At 42.5% G+C, this 25,435-nt stretch overlaps 1 protein-coding gene across 4 annotated transcripts in view; it reads right to left on the bottom strand.

Moving 5' to 3' along the window:
- ncor1 (nuclear receptor corepressor 1) overlaps window positions 1-25,435 on the bottom strand; it is a 60,557-nt gene that overhangs the window by 7,314 nt on the left and 27,808 nt on the right. For 2 of the 4 annotated variants that reach the window (XM_067607540.1, XM_067607539.1), the window contains exons 15-34: window positions 22,550-22,680; window positions 21,465-21,760; window positions 18,501-18,566; window positions 14,730-14,866; window positions 14,543-14,639; window positions 12,134-12,581; window positions 11,894-12,017; window positions 11,320-11,494; window positions 10,451-10,618; window positions 5,778-5,944; window positions 4,972-5,086; window positions 3,709-3,794; window positions 3,416-3,584; window positions 3,199-3,324; window positions 3,026-3,109; window positions 2,677-2,927; window positions 2,201-2,510; window positions 1,712-1,936; window positions 1,282-1,482; window positions 702-851 (exon numbers count right to left, since the gene is read on the bottom strand). In XM_067607540.1, the coding sequence (XP_067463641.1) occupies window positions 702-851; window positions 1,282-1,482; window positions 1,712-1,936; window positions 2,201-2,510; window positions 2,677-2,927; window positions 3,026-3,109; window positions 3,199-3,324; window positions 3,416-3,584; window positions 3,709-3,794; window positions 4,972-5,086; window positions 5,778-5,944; window positions 10,451-10,618; window positions 11,320-11,494; window positions 11,894-12,017; window positions 12,134-12,581; window positions 14,543-14,639; window positions 14,730-14,866; window positions 18,501-18,566; window positions 21,465-21,760; window positions 22,550-22,680 (3,526 nt within the window). The remainder of the gene's footprint in view (window positions 1-701; window positions 852-1,281; window positions 1,483-1,711; window positions 1,937-2,200; window positions 2,511-2,676; window positions 2,928-3,025; window positions 3,110-3,198; window positions 3,325-3,415; window positions 3,585-3,708; window positions 3,795-4,971; window positions 5,087-5,777; window positions 5,945-10,450; window positions 10,619-11,319; window positions 11,495-11,893; window positions 12,018-12,133; window positions 12,582-14,542; window positions 14,640-14,729; window positions 14,867-18,500; window positions 18,567-21,464; window positions 21,761-22,549; window positions 22,681-25,435) is intronic. The other 2 variants (XM_067607541.1, XM_067607542.1) reach the window with 2 other exon arrangements.

Genomic DNA, 25,435 nt, shown 5'->3' with positions numbered 1-25,435 from the left:
CTTCCTTTAGTAGTCTGAGCCAAAGGGCCTTGCTGACAAGTTGTGTATCTGTAACAGCAGGAGCATGGTAATCTTCTGTCTCAGGAATATTACCATATTTACCATTTCAGACTTTTTAAGACCATCTTAATCTTAGAGTGAAATATAAAGACATTTTTGCTTTCAAATATGAAAACAAAAACAACTGTTGACCTATTTTGTAAAATATTTTTTTAAAGGCTTACTTTAGTGAATCTGAGTCAACATATTACAAAAAAATGTTGATTTTAGATAGAATGACAAATTTGCACTATGATGAATTACAAGACTTCACAGAGTTTTAACTACAGACAAAAAAGGTTCAACTTGACTGTTAACAGATGCGCAATTTCCTTCACATTTCACTCCAAAAAATGTTGTGCCCCTAAAAATGATCTTTTAAGGAGCACAATTTCTTTAGGGGAAAAAGAAAATCACTCCGTTCCTGTGCGACAGTCAGACAGTTTTGTGAGAAATCCTTCCCTTGATGTTTTCAGACTGAGGCACAGTATGACTGCAGTAAGACTCAACTTGATCTGTGACTGGACAGGCAGAATTGACCTTTGACACCTCAGGCCAGTGCAGGGCTGCACTCTTACAGAGGTGTGAGGGAACACGGAGATCGTGGCAAGGAGGATAAGGGAACACTTGGTGTAGGGATGGGGAAGGGAGGGGGTCCTCACCTGGCGATATGGAGGTTGGGTTGAAAGCCCTAGGAGGGAAAGGGGGCTGAGCTCCAGGGAGGTAGGCGATGCGTTCCAAAGTGGGAGTACCTGTTCCCCCAGGGTGAGGCAACAGGATAGTTGGAGGCATCTGGGCTAGATCAATAATCCCTTTTACAGACAGAAGCAAAGGGCCAACGGTGAACAACAAGAACCGATCCATCAATTTCTGAATGTATGAACACCGTATACACTTTAACCCATCACCTTCATCTGTTAGTGCTCCCAAATACAGATTGATAAGTAAGCAGGGCTGCAAAGGGAGTGGAATAGTGGTCAACTTGTAAGAGGCAACCACTAAGCAAATGGAGATTTGGATGACCATGCCCAATTGATAAATTGAGTAGTAGTCCAATTAGTTGCAGCCCCAATATAAAGAGCAAATCAGCAAAATTTGTCTAGGTCATTTGCTTCTGGGCGTCTGGAAAAGGTAGCCACTACTTCACAAGCACACAGTCTGCATACTACAGCCCCTCCCGCCCATGGCCTCTACCCTGCCAGTTGTGCAGGTGAGAGAGGGTCAGCTGGTGGAGGGCCATACCTCGAGTTCCGGCTGCATAGGGGATGGTGACGGGCTGTTCTCGTGGTGACAGGCCTCGGGTCATGTCAGGCCGAGGGATGACTTGCATCTGCTGGGAAGTGATATAATCGTTGAGGATCGTCTGCCGCGTGTTCTCCATGGTGTACAGCTGGTAAGTGTTGTGGTAGCCAGTTGGGGACGGCTGCCTGGGGAACATGAACGCTGTAACAGAGAAGAGGAGGAAAAAAAACCAAAAAACAAAAACAAAACAAATGAACAGAAGGCTCACAGATACTGATCACCATTACTGACGTCAATAGCTGAAAAAAGATCCTGGACATCTAGTGCTTATGAATTAGAAATCTTGAGTTGCTTTCGTCAGAATCAAGGCTATTATTGTTCTGCTATGATGGAAACAGTGTGAAGAGGTAGCAGGATTTATTCACTGTACCAGGATCCAGCACTCTGTGGAAGGCCAAGGTGGGATCCAGATGTGGAGGCAGGTGGGCTCGGTACACTTCCCCAGGAACAACAGGCCGGTGGTGGGGGTCAAAGGGGCTGTGAGAGGCGACAGGGTCACCCCCAGACACTGGGGACTTGGCTGGAACGCTGTCCCGCTGTGTTGGTGTCATGGCACTCTTTCTTTCATGCGCAGCAGATTTTGAGCTCATACCACCTTTGTAGGAGAGAAGAACACACAAGGCTCATCTAATTAGTTAATTCTTTGTTCAACAAGAACTTAATATAATCTCATGACAGCAATCTGTAACAGAAATCAGCAATAGAAGTTCTCCTAATTCAGCACTGGGTGCACATAACGCATTGCTAATTAGACAATGCTATACAAACAGTATAACTATTGTATTTATAGCGTTAGAGAAGTAATGAATAACTGAGAATCTTAAGTTCTACAGTTTGTAAATAAAATGATGGAATATACCCTCTTGACCACGTCCCAGCATGGGTGATCCTCTGGACACGGGATTGGTGCTGTAGTTAACAGGGGTCCTGCGGGCGTTGGCGTCTTCATACATGCCCGGGCTAAGCTGGGATTTGCCAGCCTCCTGGTGTGTGGAGCGCAGGACAGAGGCAGTGGAGTTGACCACAGAAGTGTGGCGTACTGCCTTGTTCTCCTCGTATTTGGCTCGTTCCATGGCCTCGAGCTGGGGTATGTTGTGGGGCATCTTATTGGGACTGGTGATTAGGGACTTGACATTGTGCTTGATAGTAGACTGGTTCAGAGGGTGAATCTGTTAAATGGGGGGAATGATTTGGATTCAGTCATCAAATCATCACTTATACCATTGGTAACTTGACTAATTGTTGATTTCACATATTCTCTAACATAAAACCCAATAATATGACAATTTGTTCACTGAACACATCTAAAGTCCTGATCAGCTCTTCAAAACTCACCTGAGATATGGAGCCCTCCATCACCCTCCTATCTGACAAGTCAGGGGTCTTGCAGAGGTCCTGGCCAGACTGGTCTTGTCGGGGTATTTCGTGAATGGAGCGTCCCATCTCTTTGATAGTATTGATTCCCTCATAGGGCTTGCCCTTGCCAATACCCCCTTCGAAGGACCGGATTGGTGGGCTCTCTCGCTTTATCTGTTTTCCATATTTCATGGCATCTTCATAGGTCTCTGCAGCGGTTCTAGGTGTTCCTGGAAAGATTTGAAAAGTATTTCAGCTTTTCACATTATTCAATGCTAGCAGTGAGTGTGTGACTTATAGAGAAGAGGTGAGCTTTTCAATTGGCTACCTTGCATGATAGATCCAGTCATCAATGGTCTTTCCTTAGAATCCCCATGGAGTCCTTCTCTGGGCAAGGCTCTGCTAATCAGCCCTGAGAGACAAACAAGTATAATCACTATCCTGATACAGAACAAACAAACCAGGACACATACAATATACTCATTGACACACGAGCAGTACCCTCAAATGGAGCTCCTTCCCTGCCAGGGTGTGCCCTGCCCATAGGTCCCTCCATCATGTCATAAGTGCGTTTCAGCTCATGGCCAGTTCTGGGGCTGCGGGTGTTTTCCCTGGGGTTCTTGATAGCTGTTGGACACATACATTCATGATCAGGTTTGTGTGCTTGGTGAAGAAATACATAACAGTTATTTGGTATATCAATAATCAAAGCACTTACCATCATAGGAGACGATGTGTCCACACTTGCCTTCAAAGACAACATGACCTTTAGCCAGCTGTTCTCCTCTGGCCTTGTCTGGGCTGTTCAAGTCCTCTGTGGCCAGCTTGGTGATTGTGCCCTTCAGGAGATCAGCAGCAATGCTAGACTGGGGCAGGGCTGGTGTGCCCTATTTTAGAAAAGAGTACAGATATAATGTAACACAAAAAGCATATATGACCAATGAAAAAGCACAATGTGTCTGTTATTTATCCAATTACTGCTTCTGCTTCTATAATTTCATCATTCATTACCTGAGTGATTGATCCTCTGAAAGCCAGACCCTCGCCCACCTTCCCTGGGTTGCCTCTGCCATCCTGTATGGATGGAACTGCAGCTCCTGGAGAGAGTTGTAGAAAGAGGAAAAGGAGAGTTAAGTCATGTGCTGCTGGTTTCATGTAGTGGAGTTGCACCAAAAGTTTGGCTTTGGTTGTAATACTGGTTTAAGTGTCATGATTGAAATTTTAAAAAATACAAATAGGGGAAAAGTTACTGAAACCACAAAAAATATATTCCTGCAGGCAATGTTTTGTTTTTGTTGTGACACAGTTTCCCACTGCTTGAATTATAGCTGTACAGCATGATCTTCCAAACAAAACATATGATAAACATGACCTTATATTTTTGGAAGCAACGGTATTTATAGGAGTGAGTTTTATGCAAACAGATAATTAAAACATCTAAAGTGACGTAGAGGATCAGGTCAGGAAAACCTGTACTACCAGTCCTCACATCAGGTACCCCAGTGCTTTATCTGCAGGACCACTACCCTACGGGACAATAAGTTCCTATTGGTGTAGTATGTTGTAAGAACCTTTGATCAGAGACCAGAGAGACACTGTGTAAAGGTTCAGACATTTCTGTGTCACACGGAGCAGAAATAGCTTTTGATCTAGACTAGTGCCTCACTTTCTGTCAGTTCTGGAGTAACACAACAGAATTGTGCTTCAAAGACCCAAAGGATATTTTAATCATCAACCTTCTCTTGTAGTCAACATATCCTTGATTGTCCAGAACAATCTCCTTTGACGTATTAACATTACGCAACTGACAGCAAAGACACAGATTCACAAAAAGTGGATGCAATCCTGGTCGACAATATACATGTGATATCAGATTAAAAGGTTATTCTAATCCATGTTCTCCCTTTCTTTATGAGATGATGGATGGATGGATGAAGCTTACTTTTTAGTCACCACAACAATTGGCAAAAAGTATGCAGAAGATTTTATGTATACCATTAGTGACTCATCTATCTTTAAATTTGTTTGAACACTGGTTAAATATCCATTATACAATTAAAGCTGGCTATAGAAAATCGTTATGATGCAGAGAGATGGAGCTTTATGGCCTTCAAATTATAATAATCCCTCGGAAGTGGTACTTAATGTCTGCCTACCTACATACAGGTCTGCTCTTGTTATTATGTCAGGATTGATTTCATTTGACTGTTGTCGAGTCTGTTTAAACTTCACAGTGACAATATAGTGTAGTAATGTGACTGTCTGCTGTCCTACCAGGCTTATTGGGATCCTGTTGCCGAGGCAGACCCAGAGAGATGGAGCCCACAGTGCTCTTAGTCCCATCTGGCCCATAGACAGCGTGGGACGGCAGGTATGTGCCAGGAGTTCCCTGAAAAAGCAAAGAACACATTTCCAGGTCAGGTCACTGTGTTCACATGGTGAACACTGTGAAAAAAAACCATGGTGAAATTGGTGTCAAATTATGTTGATAATCTTTTATGTGTTACAGTAAATCATTTACAATGATGTGATAACAGCTAATAAACAAATCAAAAAGTCTTCATATCCCTGACTAATGACTATTTGACAATGGCCTTGGGACCCAAGATACCTTGGTAGAAATAATCAAGCCAACTGGGTCAACCCATCAAATTGTTTCTATTATGGATCACGGTTGAAATCTGGGTTACGCCGCTCCACATCTATCATGTTGCTACAAGTCTTTGGGTCAATTTTCTGGGAGTATAACTTACAAGGGATGGCATATAATAATTTAACTAACTGTATAACCATATAAATGTTTAAAATTGCATTACAATCTTCCTTTGATAATTGGGTAAAAGTTTGGTAGTTGACAGAACAGTATTTTGTGCATCATGGTGTCTGTTGTGGAAAACATCATCAAACCCAGATGTGTTCATTCTAAATGAGAGTTCACATGAAAATTATCTTTTTTTAAAAATGCCAACACAGGTTTGTCAAAGCTCTGGTGTGAATGGCAGCGGTGCAGAAAGGTAAGAGGACAGTTGCTTCACTAGGTCCACCAGTTGAGCATTCCCATTATTCCTCTGGTGTCTTACCTGCGAGATGGAGCCTCCTTGAATGAAGGAGGGCTTGTCTGTGGGCTTGGTGGTTGGAATGAGTGGAGGAGGAGAGGGAATGTTGGGGGGTCGACTGGGTCTGCTGAAAGTCACGCGGACTCCATCTGGCATACTCTGGACCAGCTGATTGGGGGCAGGGTGGAGGACTGGTGGGAATATGAAAAAGAAAAAAAAAAAAGAAGACATCACTGATTACTGGCTAACACTTGGACAATAAATACCTATCTGAACAGCAAATTAATCATTACTTCCCTCCCCCCAAAATTACAAAACAACTCATATCAACAGCTCACACAGTAACCTAAACCCGTCTTCTAAATGTCTTCTGCCTGCCAGACAACTCAGTACCAATCCATCCAACATTAAGGGTTCCATTAAGCTCCATTTCCCAGCAAAGACTGCATGATAAAATATTCAGCTCGACTCTGACAGACTCCATTGAGTGGTGAAGTAAGCATTCAAGACCTCAGTTAATAGCCTGTCCTGAGCCTGAGATAACTTTGGCATGCCTGCTGCCTGCTTTACTGTCTCCTGGGAAAGCTGAGTAGACAAAATGGATCATAATCCACAAACACACATACACACACAGACCGGGAGTAACCTCCCTGCAGGGAGCGCGCCTCACGCTCTGCACTCTATAAAATCAAAAATGCAAATGGATGTGTGAGAGTTCCTCCAGCGGGCATTGACGTCATCATCCTGCTGGCTCATACAGGGACAGATAAGAAAACAAGCCACTTGATGACGAATTTATAAATCCCGGATGCAGGGAGACTGTGTGTCAAACATTAACATTCATGCTGCAGCTCGCCATCAGGGACAACAGCCTAATTCGTTAGGACATGTGAAATGTTTACCCAAAATGTCCAAAAAAAACACTCAAACTTTAGTCCAAATGTTATTTCCAGACCAACAGCAGCAATGGACTCTTAGGGAGGAGAAAAGGAGAAAAAAGGAAATGTTCTCCTTTACAGCTGTCCTCTAAAGTTAAATCTGTAAATGTACTACATCTTACTACAATAACTGCAGGCAAATGAAACAATGAAATTAAAATTATCATCAAAAGATCAAAAAAGATCATCAAAATCAAAACTGGTTAATAATTTACGTAACACAGACACAGACGTAATAACACTGTCTGTGTCCCACAAAAACTCAGTGAACAGGAAGTGAATTCAGCTGAAAGTGGAGAAAATGATGTTGGATTCACTGTAGTCGTAAAACTAAACCCTGCTTGTTTGCCAGTCAGGGCTAAATGTAATGATTGAAAGATTCATAATTCATAATAACTACCTACAGAGGATATTTGGACTTGAAATGTAATACATTTACCAATGCAAGAGCATCAGTCAAAGTTTGTCATTCAAGGGAATGGGAAGGTGTGTCCAAACTTTGACTGGTACTGTATATATGGAACTCTTATTTGATGGTTTCTGTTTTTTAGTTTAGTGTGCAGTAGTATGTGTCTGGTTCATTCACCAAACAACAACAAAACATAGCATCTGTATTAAACAGGTACATGTATTTATAGCCATGTGTGCTCCTTTATGAGTTGTAGTGGCCCATCATTTATTTTTGGATTTGTTCATTATAATAATGTTGTGTCATTGTCGCTGCTCTATGTTCATGCATTACATTCTGTCTAAAGTACAAGATTTTATTTTATTATCACACAGCTTTGAATTTTTTACTGCATGTTATATATAGTTAAGACTTTTTCCTTTTCAACTTTTAATCTATTGTGATCTTAGATTTTGTTATGAATTTATAGTTTTAACTGTGAGCAGCAGCCACCACTCCTGTGCCAGGCCCCTCTCCATTCATCTGTGCTAACTGCAGAAGAGACAGCCACTCCAGAGTGAGGCTGCACAGCCACAATCGCCAATGCAACAAAAACTGACGACCCTTCAGGCGCAATCCATAGTCAGCACTGACGGACGGATGCCTACTACTGTGGTTTTTACAAAAAAAGTTTTTTTTAACCTGCATTTACACCATTAGGCCATGATTAATGGCATCACATTCAAACCCTTATGTACGGATCATAACAATTTGGGCAACTAGGACAACTTTGTTGTCATGACAATCCTGTCATGTCAAAAAAAAGACCAAAAAATGATGACAATGGCAACTATTGATAGGCAGTGATTCACACACACCACCTCAGCCTCTTTTTGGTACAAGAAAAATGCTGTGCAAGGGCCAAGCTGTGTGCTACTGGTGGACACACCAAAAATATCTGACTCATGCATTGACGTACTCACTGCAGTTATAAAATCACCAAGCGTCTCTCTAGTATGTGATTATACCAGAGAGAGCTGGCTCATTCTTGTTTGACCTCTACTGTACTGGTACACGTGTACAAGCACACAGTCCATTCCTCTCATGCAGGGATCCAGGCTCCGCAGGGCCTAAAAAGCATATGTCAATAATGCTACCTGTTATAAAAAGTGTTATGCATCAACAAACCAAAAAGCATCCAACACACTCTTATAAAAGGTGCACACAAGCACCTAATATTAAATATGAGAACTGCACAGACAATGATACATTCTCAGAACAAAACTAAAAGAAAATAATTTATTGCAACCATTTTTCTGATTTAATACTCAAGAGAAACTGCAGCAGAGGTTTCAAAATGTATTTCTCATGCCAGCTAAACATCGACTAAATGCATCCTGTACATGCTATAACCCCAATGTGGGTACATATACCTTTGGAAAAGAGGAAATTCAGCCTGACTCATCAAATGCACAAGTGCTCTAAAACACTGCCGAACCCAGAGTTAAAGGATAAAAGCTCCACAACAATTCTCTCTGCTCCAACTTGTGCTGGGCAGTATACCAATTCATCTGGTATACCGTTTTTAATTTCTGTATGATAGGAATTTTTCATATACTGCCATACAGGTGCATAGCTGAAATAATTGGCGTAACTCTTCAATAGGTGGCAAAATATATAATCACTGCAAAGAGCGCTACAGTCGGGACAAGCTGTGTAGAGAATATTGAGAGGGGACCACTACTAACTGTGTAACCTTCTTACTAATGGTTATAACTTCATAACACAACGGTTAATAACCTACAATTAATTCTCTTTAACAGGGAAAAACACCATGGCACACAACAATTTGTAACACTAATAACTGTACATTTACAAATTATACAGCCGAACGGCTTGCTGGGTACAGCTCTCTAGCTAGCTGGGTACAGCTCTCTAGCTAGCTGGGTACAGCTCTCTAGCTAGCCGGGTAGCTCCGTAGATTCAAATTGAGACACGAGACCTCGCGTATAATGACGATTGTCGGGGCAACCTCTGTCAGCCTCCTGCCAACGAAAGTAAACACAGGAACTAGCCGCCTGTAGCAGCATTACGGCTAACTGCACAAGACACTAAGTTAGTTTTCACGTTGGTTTGTTTACTTCTGAGGCTGTAGATAGCTCAGCATCTGTTCATGCTAGAGAAGTAGTAACTTAGTAACTTAGTAGATGAAATAAAATGGTTCATGTCTGCAAGTTTCCAAATTGCAAGGATAAAATGACAAAGATACACACAAAGCTGAATGATAGAGACTTGATTACTGTAATTCCTCAAACAGTTATGTGTTGAAATCACATTTTTCCTATCACGTGGAACTGAACGTTTGGTCCAGCCAGCTTTGCTCTTTTCTTCCAGGTGAAACAGTCTCCAGGATGACAATATTGATAAACGCTGTAAATCCATGTGCAGTAGTTACACAGCTGGGACTACTCTCATCCGTGGACACTTCTAGATTTTCCAAGTCTGGCAGCAACAGGTCCGACTCTGCAGAAAAAGTTTTCCTCTTCAGGAGAGCAGGAACACCAGGAGTTTCTCTGAGGTAACCGCTGATATACGCTGACTTTCCTTACAGTCCTTTTGCCCTTTTGGTTCCATTCTTCGTTTTTCTTCTTTCAAGTTGTTTTATCTCCTCTCTGTGAACTCCGGCTCAAATAAATATGCTTGGGCATTCAAAGTTAAATGACTCATGATTGTCCTCATAATAGTCCGTGGGATAATCTGTCATTGCATTCATTTTTTTAAGTTTCATTACAGTCTAACCGCAGTGAAAGTGAGCCTCGTACATGTAAACAAAACAGCGTGCGTGGATAAATATGTGGGTGGTTTGGTTACCCGGCAAATTGCCCCGGATAAAGATCTCTATGCAATTAGCCATAATGCTTCTACAAGCAGCTAGTTCCTGTGTTTACTTTCAGACTCAGAAACTAACTGTTGAAGCAATTCATGTAAACTCTATGTACTCCTACAGTAGAATAAGCCACTATAAACCTACATTAAAGGTACAGTTGTGCAAAAAAAAAAAAGTGATACCGTAAAAACCGCCTGAATGTTAAAAATCTGTGTATCTGTGATACACAGATACACATATCTGTGAGATATAGAATAGCCTGTGAGAGTAAAAATATAGATATTAAAACATGTCATACTGCATTCAAATATAACTATATTGCCAACAGAGTCAGAAAAATGTGTCCATTGTCAAAAACAAGACTCCTTGGGAGTCAGGCGAGGCTAATTTGTATCAGCAAGGGAAGGGAGGATGGTGATGGGGAAGTCTGGGACAGAGCAGACAAGAAGGGGGAGGAGGAGGTGGTGAAGATGTGTGCTTTTACCTGGTGGCACACTGTAGCGGGATGCATTGGGGGCGTTGGGGTCAGGCTGGGGTGAGGCCTTGCTCAGCTCCCTGGGGGAGAGTCTGTAGGGAGAGCCTGGCCGACCAGAGAGGGTCTCCTGGTCCAGAGCCAACATCATGTCATAAGGCATGTAGGGTAAGGGCTTACCTGCAGTACACAGGCATAAGGACAAAGGGAAGACAACCACTATTAAAACAAGAACTCAATGCCAGTGAGCATCGAGCTGACCTAGACTGGACGGGCCTGTACAACTAACACAGCCACCTGGACACACACCTGCTGAAACCTATGTAATAAATATCTTATGTCAAAGCTCAGCAGCTTAGTGACAGCTGCTTGTCTTTTCACAACACACCGACTAAAAGGTGCTAAAAGCTTTGCGAGAAAAAAAAAATCAAGCCATAATGCAGCTTGCCTAGTGACTTTACCACTCTCCCTTCTGATGTTCAGTGGCTGAACTATGTCTGACTGCCCAGAAGCAGAAAGTGTCCTTCTCTGACACACTCAAGTCATACAACTTCAAAAAACACCACAATCCCCTTCTTCATCCAAAGACGATTCAAAAAAACGCATCAACGCAGGCTTCAGCTCAGTGTTTGCATCAAATGTAAAATAGGGTCAGCTAACTTCTTTGTCTTGGCTCAGGCTGAACCACATTATGACAGTCCAGATCACCCTCAAACGTTTCCTTAAAAAAAAAAAAAAAAAAAAAAAAAAAAAAAAGGCCTAAAAAATGCATTAGCTATAAATAGTCCACTGCTAGCAGCGACAGGGAACAAGGTTGACGGAACGATGAACAGGAGGAAGGGGAGATGAGGACAGAATGAGGATAGTGCTTGTTCTCTTACCATCTCTGTCTAGTATGGTGGGGCTGCAGGTGAAGGGGGGCCTGCGCTCTAGGTCTCCCTGATCCTGCCTCTGCTTCTCCTCCTGATGCGCCGACTCATGCACTGCTTTAATCTGGTGCTGCAACATGGCAAAGCCACTGATGGGCACACCACCAGGGCCAAAAGGACCAGGCACCTAGAGGAGTAGAGGAGGGAAAATGTCCAGATGAGTTGGAATAAGTGAGATGTAAATGCATTTCCCTGCTTATCTTTAAAAGTTTACTTTTGATGGATAAAAGACACAACATAAAAGAAAGACTATACATCTTACACTTAAATAAAGACCCTGGGAGATAAAATATCCAGATTTGCAGATCCCAAAACGGGACACACTGTCAACGCAGGACATGATGGAACTGATGGGTAAATACTACATAACTGCTTAGTAATTTAAAGGCTGAATGTGTTGGCCTATAGTTTCTAATCTTATCACGTTGCTGATAATGACTGAAGTGGGAAATGGTGTGGGCATTCTTTCAACCTGCTGCCTGCCTCCGTGCCAGTCTAAATGAATCAACCTGAAACCGTGACTAACCATGGGTGGGATGGCAGCTGCCCGCTGCTGCAGCTGCTGGATGTTGAGTTGGGTTTGCTTGGGTGAGGACACCAGTACCGAGCCTGGAGGGGTGAGCAAGGAAGGCTTTTCCATGGAGAATATTCTGCAGAGGCACAAGGAAGCATGAATCATGAACACTTATGTCCTGTACTTATAAAAAAACACAATTACGTAGTGTCAAAATGAGAACATGAATGCAGCAGTAATGGAAAAACACACCTCTGTCTTTCAGGCTCTGCTTCCACATCCTCGTCAGCACTGCAGGTGGCGCTGGAGTCATTATCTGAGTGGAGCTCCCTATGCCTCTCGCCATGATCTCCCTTTTCTCCTTTCTCCTTGATCTCAGGCTCCATCTTGACCTGAACCTCTCCGGTCTTCATGTCCACATCCTGAGGTTCGGTTTTGGGATGCAGTGAGCCTGCATAGGAAGCCATCCTGGCCCTTTCCTCCTGAGATCCAGTCTCACTCTCAGGGCTTTTCTCTTCCTTGACACAGAGTTCTCCATATGAGGGCTCCAGGGCCTTTCCATTGCTGGCCTGACCTTTGTCCTGGTCTGAGAACTGAGCATCTCCTGCAGCGCTGTCTGCCCTCTTGGAGTCACCAGACTTTGAGGAGTCAGCCTGAGAGGGGGAGGGGGCGCTCTCTGTATCAGAGCTGTTGTCACCACCTAAGGAAGCAAAAGAAGACGAATTATAACGTGACATACAATGCATCAAACACTGAGGAATTTATAGGCAGTCTTTAACAAGACTTTCAGGCCAAATTTAACTCCATTTAAATAAAAGACACCTTATATAGAATCATTTTAAATATCTACATACTGACTTCTGTAAAAAAAACAAAACATATTTGAACATGTTTATGAATCAATAAATAACCCCAGAGAAACATGGCCACCATCACACAGGCTCCATGTAATAATCCAAAAAAGATGCAAACACTGTGTTAACATCAGCTGCAGTTTGTTATACAGACCTGACCAGCAACAAACTTTGAGACAAACTCATACTTGCTCATCTCCAAAATACATGTGAGAGAAGCAGAAATTTGACATGAGGACTGTTAACTGATAAAGTTGCTGCGAATTTATGCCTAAAACATTTCTTTCCTAGAAATCCCTCCAGAATTTATCCATCATCACGTTTTCATTTGGCACAAACGTATTGGCGAGTTCCTACTGTATCTAATCTATGACCATTTTTTGTTTATTCAATTATCTTGCTTTATATCATTAAGGTCTGCTTATGTTAAGACCAAGGCCTCCAAGATAGAGCAAAACAGCTTTTCAAGATAAAAACTAATCATTTGTTTCTTTTACACTTGATTTTAGATATCTCTGATGTCACACACACACAGTTCAGTGTCCGACAAGACACTGAACAAACTGCAACTTATAAGTAATAAGGAAACATTTACTCCGATAAAAACTGTGTATTTAAAAAAATCTCTATGCCTCTGTTGGTTTGCATATTGTCTAGCGCTGCAGTGGTTGCCATGGTGATGGTAGTCCAGATGCTATGTCTATGCAAAAACAATTTGCAGATGCATTAAATGTATCAAACTAAAATCAGAGACGTGGCATTACTAAACATCCAAACGACAAACATCACAATGCTTGTGAGCACATGTTAATAGAGCTGTGCTAATGCCTCCCTCTGGTTTTATGTGGTCTACTGTAGAATGTGTATTATGTGTGATCCACAAGCTGCAGGTCACCAAGGCCTCTAAAGAGCAGTTTGGGTTTCCATGAGACAGAGAGAAAGTCAAATAAACATGACAGAAAGCCTTGTGACCTCCTGCTGTCGCCATTGCTATCATGTGAAGTGGAGGCTGTTTAAATGATATAGAGCTCTGCTAAGCGTGACAACTGGGAAACAAACATTAAATCGAATTGTTGTTAAAAAAACAAAACTTGTGAACCGATTTTATAAACCAGTACTATTCAGCGCTAATCATACAACATCCACAATAATCTGTCTCTGTAGGTAACACTGTATCTTTTTCACAGTTGGATTCCTTCACCGTGTAATGCCAGCAAAGATAAGGGCTTCTGGAGAGGAGGGAGGTGGATAGACAGGCAGGCTTGCTGGATCAAACAAGTGGACCAGCACTTTGTGTTCAAAGAGCAGGCTTTCTTGAGTCTTCAAAGCCAAGAACTGTTATGCAACAGGCGCCCATGTAGTCAGAATTAGTTCATATCTTTTATCTCTTCCTCTCCCCCCCCCCGTCGCTCTTTTTCATTTGATCCTTTTTTTTTTTTCCTCTCGTTAAAAACTACGGCCAGACGAGAGCAAGCACGTTGCCATCAAGTCAAATAAAATCCTATATGACAATTCAGAGGGCATTTTAGTCTTCCCTGCTTTCCACTGTACTTATCACTGAATACTTGCTCTCTTTGTCCTCTTTACTTAACACTTAGTAATGAAGCTCCACAAGCTATAGGCAAGGACAAAAAGATGGATACAAACACCAGCTTGCTGTATATCCTTCACCCAGTTTGCTCTAGGACTCGCACCTCCGATAAACAGGATGAGAAATCCAAAACAAATGAGTTTGGGCGTGTGTGTGTGTGTGTGTCTGTGTGTGTTCAACGATGTTCACATGCTACCTATCATCCATCTCACTGACCTTCACTGTCATCTGCGTTGTCCTCATCATCATCATCAGGTGATGGTGTGGCTAGACCTTCACCTTGAGACCTATCAGCACGAGCCCGCCGTGTGTCCTGGGAACCAGAGAGACACAGTGAATTATAGTTACAACAGTCTGTCGATGACAGACCGTAACAGAGAGCAGATGACAGCGACTAGCTTACCTGCTTATGCTGCTGGAGCAGGTTGTCCAGGTTGTGGCGTCTCTTGTAATTGAAATAGAAGTTCTTGCACTGAGCCTCACTTTTGGTGCCCACCATTTTGGCGATGGCTGTCCAGTTTCGGCCGTGCTCAACTAGCCCTGGTGCAGGACAAAGAGAGGCAATTCACTATTTAAGATTTACGCTTAATAGGATACAAATTAATTAGGCTGAAATCACTTGTCATGTCTGATAATATAAGCTAAGTCTATACTGAACTACTCAGACTAATTAAAATGATTTCATCCACTGTATTTAAACAGGATTAAACAGAAGTGAAGGTATCTAAAAGGAACAGCCGAGTGGTATAGCCAAGCCGTAAAAACCTAGTTTGACACGGACATACTTTGACATTTTATCCTTTTATTTCCAATTATTGCTTCATGCTGCGTCAGTGCCATAACTATGATTCAAGAAGACGATCTCTATGAATTCTTAATGGTCTCTATTAAGAATCAAAAGCTGCTGTAGTTGTTGTTATTAATATTATTGAGGGCAAACTTTTGGTATTACTGCAAATTTACACTATACTCCCTGTGGTTTGCCGATGGTCTTCCCTATCCTGATCAACTCTAAGCCGAGCACACAATCAGCTTTGATCGTCTCAAAACACTTTGAAACAACTCTGCCGAGCAGCAGTGAACCGGAAGACTGCCATTTACCTTTGACATTAGGGCGTCTTTTCTCTAAATCCTGTAACCCCCGTGACCTCCCCTCCCTCTCAGCCCGACTGAGATGAGGGATACTGGCAGCTTGACAAATCACCACAGAGCTAAACACAAAGCACCATTACTGCTGCAGTTAAATAAGGGAATGAGGGCATTAGGACTGTCCAGACTCATGTCTCATTTGGAGTTATCTAAACCTGCAGACAATTAAATAATGTCAGGCAGGATGGTCTTGTGTATCTGGTGACATATAGTAGACACCTAAAGACAGCATATACTAACAGCTCCTAGCCATACACACAAGTTAAGCTGCTTACACTCTCAGATCTCCATGTAGCCTCATTCTGTTTCGACCACTATGGCAACTTCATTTAGCATCCTAACTGTAAATGCTCATGCACATCTTCAGTTTCTTATAGGCAGGTGCGTAGGAGGAAATATCCGTAGGCAAGAGAGGAGAGAATTCCTGCACATTGTCCTTTTACTTGCAATAAACTTAATAAAAAATAAGTTAAAAAAAGACTTTGAAAAATCAGGTAAAAACCTGAACAAAACATTGTATCGTTAATAAAGTTTATTGCAAGTAAAAGGACAGTGTGTAGGAATTCTCTCTTCTCCAACTTCATCGAGCAGCCATGAAAGTACACAAAAACGTTCTTGCATGTCACGATCACTGTCAGCAGGAACCTCCAAATAACCTTCACGGTGTTCCCAAATGTTTCATAGCACTGCACGCAACACATTCAACAGGCAATAGTTCTTGTTGTGGTGCCCCTACCTTCACCTTCATATCTAAAAGCTTTTCTAAAGATTTAATTGTCTAAATCTTTACGCTTGGTTACTCAACCGTCCTGACACTGTTGTCACATGACGAATGACGTGATACTCGTGATGCAACAGTAAATAGAGTGACACAGAAACTGAGAAATTATCGAGCTAAATGATCACATGTTTAACTTCTTCGATCCTGCCAGCTCTGACAAGAGTTAGAGCTGGCAGTATTAGTATTACAGTATTACCATGGCAACAATCTACCAATTCATATTGCGCACACATCCTTGACAAAAGTCCTTGACAGAGTTAAGTCGATTTTATCTTAAGTCTTAAGTCTTGATTTGGTATACATATATATATATATATAGTAGTATTGTAAGGAATACCTCTCAATGTGATTCAATGTAACAACTCTGCACTACAAAGCTGCATTTGTGAAGCTTGAGGAGTGGAATAATATCTATGGTCATGTATTAGATCACGTCCTGGTAATGTTACAGTAGATGCATTATGTTGTAAGGTGTTCTAAAAAATTTTTTTGTCAAAATAATGTATTTGCAGCAAGTGTCTTTGTCTGGAGCCGTAATATCTCAAACTTCACTGTTTGCATGCAAACAAATCAAGATAATGTAAAAGAAAAGTATGAGCAACCCTAAAAATATCACTATTAGGCTGTAATATATAAGTTGGATATGCAAGATCTTGTTTGCTCAGGAAAGCTTGATGTTGATCTATTATATTTCGGACTTGCTTTAGAGTATGACTGAATCAATGAAAAATAACAACAAATGTGTAAAGTATAGTTCTAGCTGGTTCATAACAGTTCAATTAGATTGCAGGTGTGAAATTGCACCAACGACAACAGAGAACGGTTCTTTTCAATTTCCCCTCATAGAGCTTTGTTCCTTCCCCCTGAGGGGAAACTTGATAGATTGATTGAAACTACGAGGGCTGGGATGTGAAAGCCTTATATTAAAACAGAGACTTATACAGATCAACAGTTTACAACTGTGACTTGTAGAAGGGAACGGTGTTCACTGTGCTCGCATGACCAGCCATGCGTGACCGCATAGCATAAAAGTGATTTCTGAACCTGCTTTGTCATATAACTACAAGAGGTCGTGCAGGTCTCCTTGTGGTACACTAATCCACGGACATATCTGGCATAGAGGTCTGAATGCCTGAGGAGATCATAGCAGCAACGTTTTTTTGTTAAGGGAGCAAATCTCTACCCGAGAGAGTCTTAATTAATCCCCATTAATCCTTTCATTTACTCCCTCCAGTCTATGGGTCTTGGGGCACTCACGGAAGAGCCCATACCAACAAAGCCACAAAGCAAAAAGGGTAGAGGGGGCACGCTTGAATGGCATATGACCTGACTAATGACCGAAGCAGTACAGTCTAAGGTCCCAATCAGACAGAACGCTTTTTGCAGGTTGCAAAAGGTGAGACACACCGCACTGACTTTTTTGTCTTACAATTTAAAAAAAAAAAAAAAAGCAGCTTGCCGCGTCTTTTTTTTTTTTTTTTTTTTAATTGTTGCTAGGCAACCACCAAATCACCACCTGCCTCTCAATTCATCTGATTGGACAATGGGAAAAACGCAAATGACGTTGGGCACTTTGCTCTGCTCTGAGTTGAAGTTTTTTCAACTCGAGGCGTTCAGGGCGCTCCTGCAAAAAAACACGAGGCGCACAGAGCACAAAAACGCCAGGCGCTCAGCAACACAAAAGCAACGAGCAAAAAGCTTCACTCTCATTGAAAACAATTAGAAAAAGCTGGCACAGGCTGCTAAAAAGCGTTCTGTCTGATCAGGGCGTAAGAGCAAGCACAGTATGCAATAAATATTTCGAAGAATTTAAGAGACCATGGTCTGACAAAGTGTTCGAATGTGAATAATAGATAGTGATCTTTGGAGGAAGCTGCAACTGTCACGCTCTGTTGCTTCATGGATGGCCTTAATAGATCACTTCTGAGAAGCCAGCAGAGCAGTGCAGCTAAACGGAAAAAAAAAAAACTCCCTGAAACCTTTCATGGGTCTCTGACAACTTCCAGTAAAGCACCAGTACAAGTTTCTATTTGTGTGGATGCATGTGCACATTCATTCCTGTGTGCATGTAAGAAACAGGCAGGGCGAAGCAACATCAGATAATCAGAAGGGAAAGAGAAAGTCGAGGAGGCGTGGGGGGAGGGGGGAGGGGGGCAAGGAAAGATCTTAAAAATTCACAGCAACGCAGAGATAGAAAGGAAGGACAGAGAGATAAAGTGAGAGAGAAATGAAATGAAACACTACCTTTTTTGGCGACCTCCATCTCCTCCTCGGTCCAGCGAGAAGTTTCTCCGGTTTCACCAACACCAGCTAAATCACAAAGAAAAGAGAAAGCCCCATCAGCACTGACAGAAAGAGAGAGAGAGAGAGAGAGAGAGGGAGAGGGAGAGGCAGACAGATATGGAGAGTGACAGTCCTCTCTCCAGCCGTCTCCTTCTCATGGCCACTAATCTAATAATCTGTTTACATTCAGGGGCTGCTGAGACCTGCTCCCTCACTTACACTCTCGCTCTAGCTCACTCTCCTCCTCTCACACTCTCACACTCTCATTCTCTCTCCCTCTCCCTCTCTCTCTCTCTCTCCCCTTCCCCACAGCCCAGAACAAGCCCTCCTCCTCTCTAATCCACAAGGGGAGGGCCTTGGTCAGCTGATGTAGCGCCAGACAGTGGAGGAGTTGAGAGCTGTGCCTCCCTCTTTGGGAAATGGCCTTGGATGGAGACAAACAGACAGATAGAACAGCCAGCCCAAAACCCTCCCACCCCTTCTACTGTGACACTGCGCATCACACACACACACACACACACACACACACACACACACACACACACACACACACACACACACACACACACACTCACACACACACACACACACACACTCACTCACATACACACACACATACACACATACACACACACACACTCCTCCTTCTTGCCTTGGCATGGCTACACAGTTCTACACCCCCCACAAAATTCACAGAAGTGCACAGTTATGTGGAGGGGGCCGAGTGAACTCTAGCCCACTCTCCTCCATGGCACCCACTGAGACAGTGTAAACATTTGGACTAATATAGCTGCAGATGTACCCTTGACATTAACAGGAGGCTTGCCCCCCCACCCCCCCCACCCACCCACCCACCTCGAAGATGAGGAGATCAATTCTCACTGTTTAGACGGCTCCTACCAAAGGTCCCCCGGCCACACAGTCTGTTACAGTTAGTTAAACAAATGTCGACTGGACTAGGCTTCCTTCTCCAGTTGCAAAACTCACATGTTCTCCCCGTGACAGTTTAGGCCCCTCTGGGGTGGTCATTAATCTCTGGGCTATGAAAACAGACGGGGCGTCTGCCTACAGCGCAGCATCTCACCTCATGACAGGAGCCCTCCTCCTACACACACAGACACACACCCCATCCCCCACGGCTTCAAGTAAGATCTAACCACCACCTTTTGCCCCCACTGAATCAGCAGCTTCCTCAACTTGCCTGGCACCGTTTCAACTGGGCAAGACTGACTGATAGCTACCCTTTAGCACCTAGCCAGCTTACTTCTAAGAAGCACCATAGCTGCAGGGGTTACAACAGGGCAAGCAAACAGACACACACAAAATCCACAGTGTAGTCGCTAAGAGAAATTACAGTTGACACAGTCCTACGTAAACCATGATACACCCAGAACATAGCCAGAAAGGTCAGGGGGTGTATAGGATGGAAGGACACACTGCAGGTTAATTAATCACATTGTAGGGCAGATCTTGCATAACTTAGACTGTTAAGAGGTAGAGCTCAACAGACAGCAGAGGGAGCAGGTGGCGGAGGAGCACAACACACTTACAAAACAGTGAATTAATGATACAGATTAGCGTCACAATGAGCTTAACACACAGGGATACTTGAAAACCTGAGCTGCCACCGTCAGAGTGACAGACTTCAAAGGGTGGAAGAGTACAAGTGCGTGACTGAGTACCATGACAACAGCTCTACCAGTGCAGTGCATTGCCATGGCGATGGACAGACTACACAGAGCTTCCTGAGTGAAACGCAGTGCAGGACAGAGTCTGTCTGACACTTAACAATGAGTGCCTGAACCTCCTGAACCAACTGTCCACTTTCAGGCTAAAAACAGCTCATGAACACATTTGCCAAGTCTGCTTATTATAAGCTACTTGTTTTTCTGTTAAGTCGCTTACAAATATTGGTAGTTGCAGGTTGCGTTTTTTTGGGCTCGTTTCTGTTATATATTCAACTTCTTAACTTTAATTTTCATTCATTCATTATTCATTCCTCTTTTTTTTGATGGCCCATTGGTTTTGTTCAACTCGTTCAACTAATTACAGTATTCCTGAAACGGCTGCTAATGAAATGCAAAATAAATTCAAACACATATTGTGTATATAAATTAATCAAGCGGCCTCTCACGATGTCGTAGGTAAGGTCGCCTGTTTTGAGCTTTTTGTTTTTTTGGACAGCCAAGTCACTCCTCTTGGGCTTGTTTCCATGGTTGCTTGTTGCTCTTGTGAGATCTGGCAACACTGCGTATGAACCTTCACATTTGAAAGAGGGACAAAACTAGCAGAGCATTATTCTGATGCGCCTCTTAACCTTGTTTCAGGTATGTGTTTGGTGTGTGCTATTTCGTTCTTTTCGCTCATAACTCAGCAAAAAGAAAAACAGCCTGAACACTGTCCCTTACACAAGGGATGCTAATTGTACGGGTTGCTGTTTGCTTTTTGGTAGGTTTCATGCTAGGGTTTGATGCTAAAATCAAAAATCAAAATCAATGCTAACTAAGAAACAACACTGAACTTTAAATGATTGCAATGTGTAATCTTTCCATATATAAAAATGTATATGAGCTGAGTTTAGACTCACACTTTGTGTCAAAGACTCAAGGCTGTTTGGGTGACTGCACCACAATGTGGCTTGCAAATAAACTCAAGACGCTGACCCAACCGTCTAGAAAATGTGTGATGTTTGGTGCCTAGCCAAAACATATAATAACATTACTGCTAATACAACTTGAATAAGCTTTGGATACTTTCATGCTGCTGAATCACAAATCTGATGCTCTGTTATGCATTCTTTCCTGCAGATAGTTTGTCATGATTTTTTTTTTTTGGGTGAACTCTCTAACAATTAATTCTGGGTCAGTAAGTTGTTCCTATGTTGTGAAAATATATTTTTAAACACACTCCGGAGAGCATCCCCACCTTTATTAGCATCCATGGAAGCTACTGGAGTCTGGGGTTTTGCAGGCTCCTTCATGGCCTTCTGTGCGGGGTCGGCTTTAGGGAGCTGCGGAGGATCTGGCAAGGCAGGCTCAGGGGCATGGGGAGGTGCTTCCTCAGCCGCCACAGACGCAGCCTCATTGGCCATGGAGCGTGTGGTGATCCTTCCCTTACGGCGGCCCTGGCTGTTGGCAGTCTTCCTGCCACGCGGCGTGTTTTGCTCCTTTCCGTCCTCGTCCTCCCCACCGTCACACTTGTCTTTGTCCTTGCCAATGTCCCTGTGGTTTTTGAGGGAAAAACGCAGCTTTTCAGACTGTTAGGATAGAAAATATCTATCCCCTTTTGATTCAGCAATAACAGGCCCTTTTTGTAATGTGCTCTCTTCCTCCACGAATGAACACACAAGAGAAGTATTTCAAAGTTTGTCTACAATCAAGTTGAAATGTTAACAAGTTGTTCTGTCTGTTAGCCAAAAGCCAAAACAGACGCTACTGTCCCCGTTCCAAGTCTTCTCTGGACCATGAACATGCCATCACTCTACAAAGGACACAGGGACATGAAATTTTCTTATCACCACTTCCGATGTTCATTTATTACTTTATGAGGCAATACAAAACCAAAACAGAACTTGCATTAGGTTTATCATTAACTCAATACTTTGAATCGTCTATTCCAAAACACTACTTGAATCTTACAACATGAGGTCAAGGTCACTTTCTGGGCTTGCACCATTAAACCTGAATGTGACGCCAGCTTTTTTCAATTCCTCCATTTCAATGTCAGCAGGTTAGATCCAGGAAGTAAAAGCTACAGTCATGTCATTTGTTTATAGGTTGGAGGAATATTGTTGATATACACAACTGTAACTCTACAGGCTTGTTTGAACACAACAGGAGAAATGTTTCCAATTTAGCTTTCAAATACTAGCAAGAAGACACATAAGACACCCTGTCTCTGAAATAATCACAGTGTACGGACCAAAGACTGGCACAGAGAAGGAGGTAGCGTTACCTGCAGGGCCGAACGGAGTAAAGAGACACCAGGACAAACAACTATTCATAACTCACCTAGAATCCTCCTTTTCATCTTTCTCTTCCTCGTCCTTCTTTTCCTCGTCCTCTTTTTTCTCAGACTTCTCAGATTTTTCCTCTTCGTTTTTGTCGTCTGACTTGTCTTCTTGTGAGGGACGTGTTATTTGCTGGAGGCAAAACACAAAGGGGAAATATTTAGTTGTTGCTCCTTGAAACATTAAGAAAAGGTCAATGTGTAGATAAGTGAAAGTGACAGATAAACGTTCAAATTCAGCAGCCGCTCTGTAGTAAATCATTATGTGTCTGAGATCTACTGGCGACTTTCATATTTTAACCAGTGTTTGGCTGGTGGCTGGTGCTAATTTCCCACACTGTCATCAATGCTTTCATTCAGATGTAAAAACCCATGCTGTAATGCATTTAAAATGGTAATCCAGCTGATCTCCATTTAGTGATCAAACAACTACCACAAGCATTTTATTTTTCTTTTTTTTCCTAAAAAGGGCTACATCTTAATATATTCACCAGTCTGATAATGTTTTACTATGACACAGAATACATCACATACTTATTGCAAGCTTGTATATCTGCCACAGTCTACATATGAAAGGAGAGTATCTGAGCTTTGATTGCTTCAACCTTTACTACACTACACTTCTCCTGAAATTTGTCCATACTTCCTGATCCAGTCTCCTGGCATGCTAACAAGCAGTAGCATCTCCTAATGGTATAGCAGTGTTTGCATTGGCCCTGTGAGCCCAGAGGACCATTTAAAAATTGTACAACAGAAAATAGGCCTGAACAGTCTGCTTAAATATTCAGTTTGATAAGAACAAAACAGATTAGATGAATTGCAGAAACGTATAATGCCATCTGGTTATTAGACTTCCTGTTTTCAAACTGCACTATTTCCTCAGAACCAGTGCAAAATCAAATATTATGATTAGATAGAAGAGGAAGAGCCCAGTCATACACCCTGTGCAGACAGGTTTAAGGCTATGCCATATTTTGATCATTTTCATAAACACATAGACACAAACAAATCATATTGCAGACTGCTCTCTTATCTTTCTGCTATAATTACAAAATTAATTTGGAGTGTGGCCAGTTCTTATTCGTCTCACTAACAGAGGAAGGGGCTTGACCATGACCCTCGTACAACAAAGTAGAAAAGAGGATAATCTCACTATTCTAAAATTTAAAGTGTAGAGGCCGAGTTCGGATCGATATTACTGCCTTCACAAGTTAAGAGTGAAATCATCATTCAAATGAGAAATTTCAAAAACAGGTCCGACAGAGTGATTGAGGACAGAGCAACATTCTTTATCATCACTGCTGGCGCGGTACACCACAGAATGCTTCCTCCTGCCTGTTCCATGAAAGCGCTGTGCTGGAACAAGTCTGGCTATGCCAAGCCAAACATCCCATGCTGGTACCAGATGGGGCCAAGGAATGTGCTTCACTCAATAGTAAAGGCAAAAGATATGGACTGAGGCAAAGAGAGGAAAGACAGGGGTATAACCTGAAAAAAAGAGGGTTGTGGCCGCTTGTCTATTTTACAACAACGTGCTCTGCACATGAGCGGTCTGGTTGCCATATCGCACAATAAACGGTGGTACAGACATGCTTGACAACTCTAGAAAAACAGGCAGTAAGCAACTGTCACAGCAGCCTTTGCTGCTCTCGGACAGAAGCTGTTTTTAAGTTTCTGTCTCCTGACTTGCAGAATTAGAGGCTGCTCTAGCCAGCTCTAACCAGAGACTGCCAATAATCAGAGGGATTTTTCTTTCTAGGAGATGGGCTACATAACTAGCAAAATCAAATCTACGGTATTTGAAGGAAAACTGCTTTCTCAAGTTTTCCAGGTATACTTTCTATTAGGTTCACAGTCCTCCCTTTGTGACTCTTGAATCAATTGCAGACAAAACTGGAAAATCTGATTCATGGTTGATGTTGTTGCTGTTAGTTGCTTATTATTTTAAGACTGTTGCTTACAAGCTACTTGTATATTTTACTTTTTGATGCAGATCAAGGGTCTTGCCAGGGTCTTGGGTGTGTTAACCCATATTTAGTATTTTGTATATTAAAAAATGACATGGAAATATGCTTGCAACAATATTTTGGAAGTGATATGGTGATTTTACAGCACAGTATGATGATGCAGCTGCACTGCACAGTTTTTAAAAAAGGGAAGCCCTGCAGATTCAGAGCCCAGATTGCAGGTCGATGTATGCAGAAAGGACCACGTCAAACTTGGACCGGGACTTTAACTCTTGACTCATTTCCTGCCTGCAGCAGTCTGCATGTTTTTGGCACTCGACGATTCGGAGACTTTTCTGCAGTCTGTTTCAGGGCAGAATTATTCTCCCCATACTTCTCTTCAGTGAGACGCTGTTCTGGTTGGGTCAGGGAGCGCTCGTGTTTGCTTTGGAGGTGGTCAGAGAGCCGTGGCATTCCTGCCTCTTCTCCCACACTGCGTAAAGAGCCTATACACAGATGTTCTCCAAAAGTCAATGAGGCCCTGTGGTTCTGTGGTTCTTCAGTGTTTTTTAAATGAAGCTCTTTCCTGACCTGGCTTGAATATTTTGAGAGTTTTAATTTCTCCCCTCTTTTGCTGATTCACAAGTCCTGTTTGATTTAGGAAATGACAGAGCCACAAGTCAATCTTCCCTTTCCTACCACAGAACTCAGGCCACCGGAGGAATCTCTCACTCCTGCTTCAAGCAATTCCACTGCAGGACCAGGAAATGAAAAAAAACTACTAAATTATGACTATGCATCTCCTCTACCCTTGAAATTCATTACAGTTATTGCCATCATTGAATGACACAATTACTTGGACAGAAGATCTCTTCAAAATGTCTAGTAAAAGATAAATTACGGTAAAGAAATTGTATAAAAAAGGCTGAAAAGGGAAAGGAT

This window comes from Thunnus thynnus, chromosome 13, assembly GCF_963924715.1.
Source record: "Thunnus thynnus chromosome 13, fThuThy2.1, whole genome shotgun sequence".
Classification (NCBI taxonomy): domain Eukaryota; kingdom Metazoa; phylum Chordata; class Actinopteri; order Scombriformes; family Scombridae; genus Thunnus; species Thunnus thynnus.
Note: the sequence above shows the minus strand (reverse complement) of the source record. Positions and strands in the feature narration are given on the sequence as shown.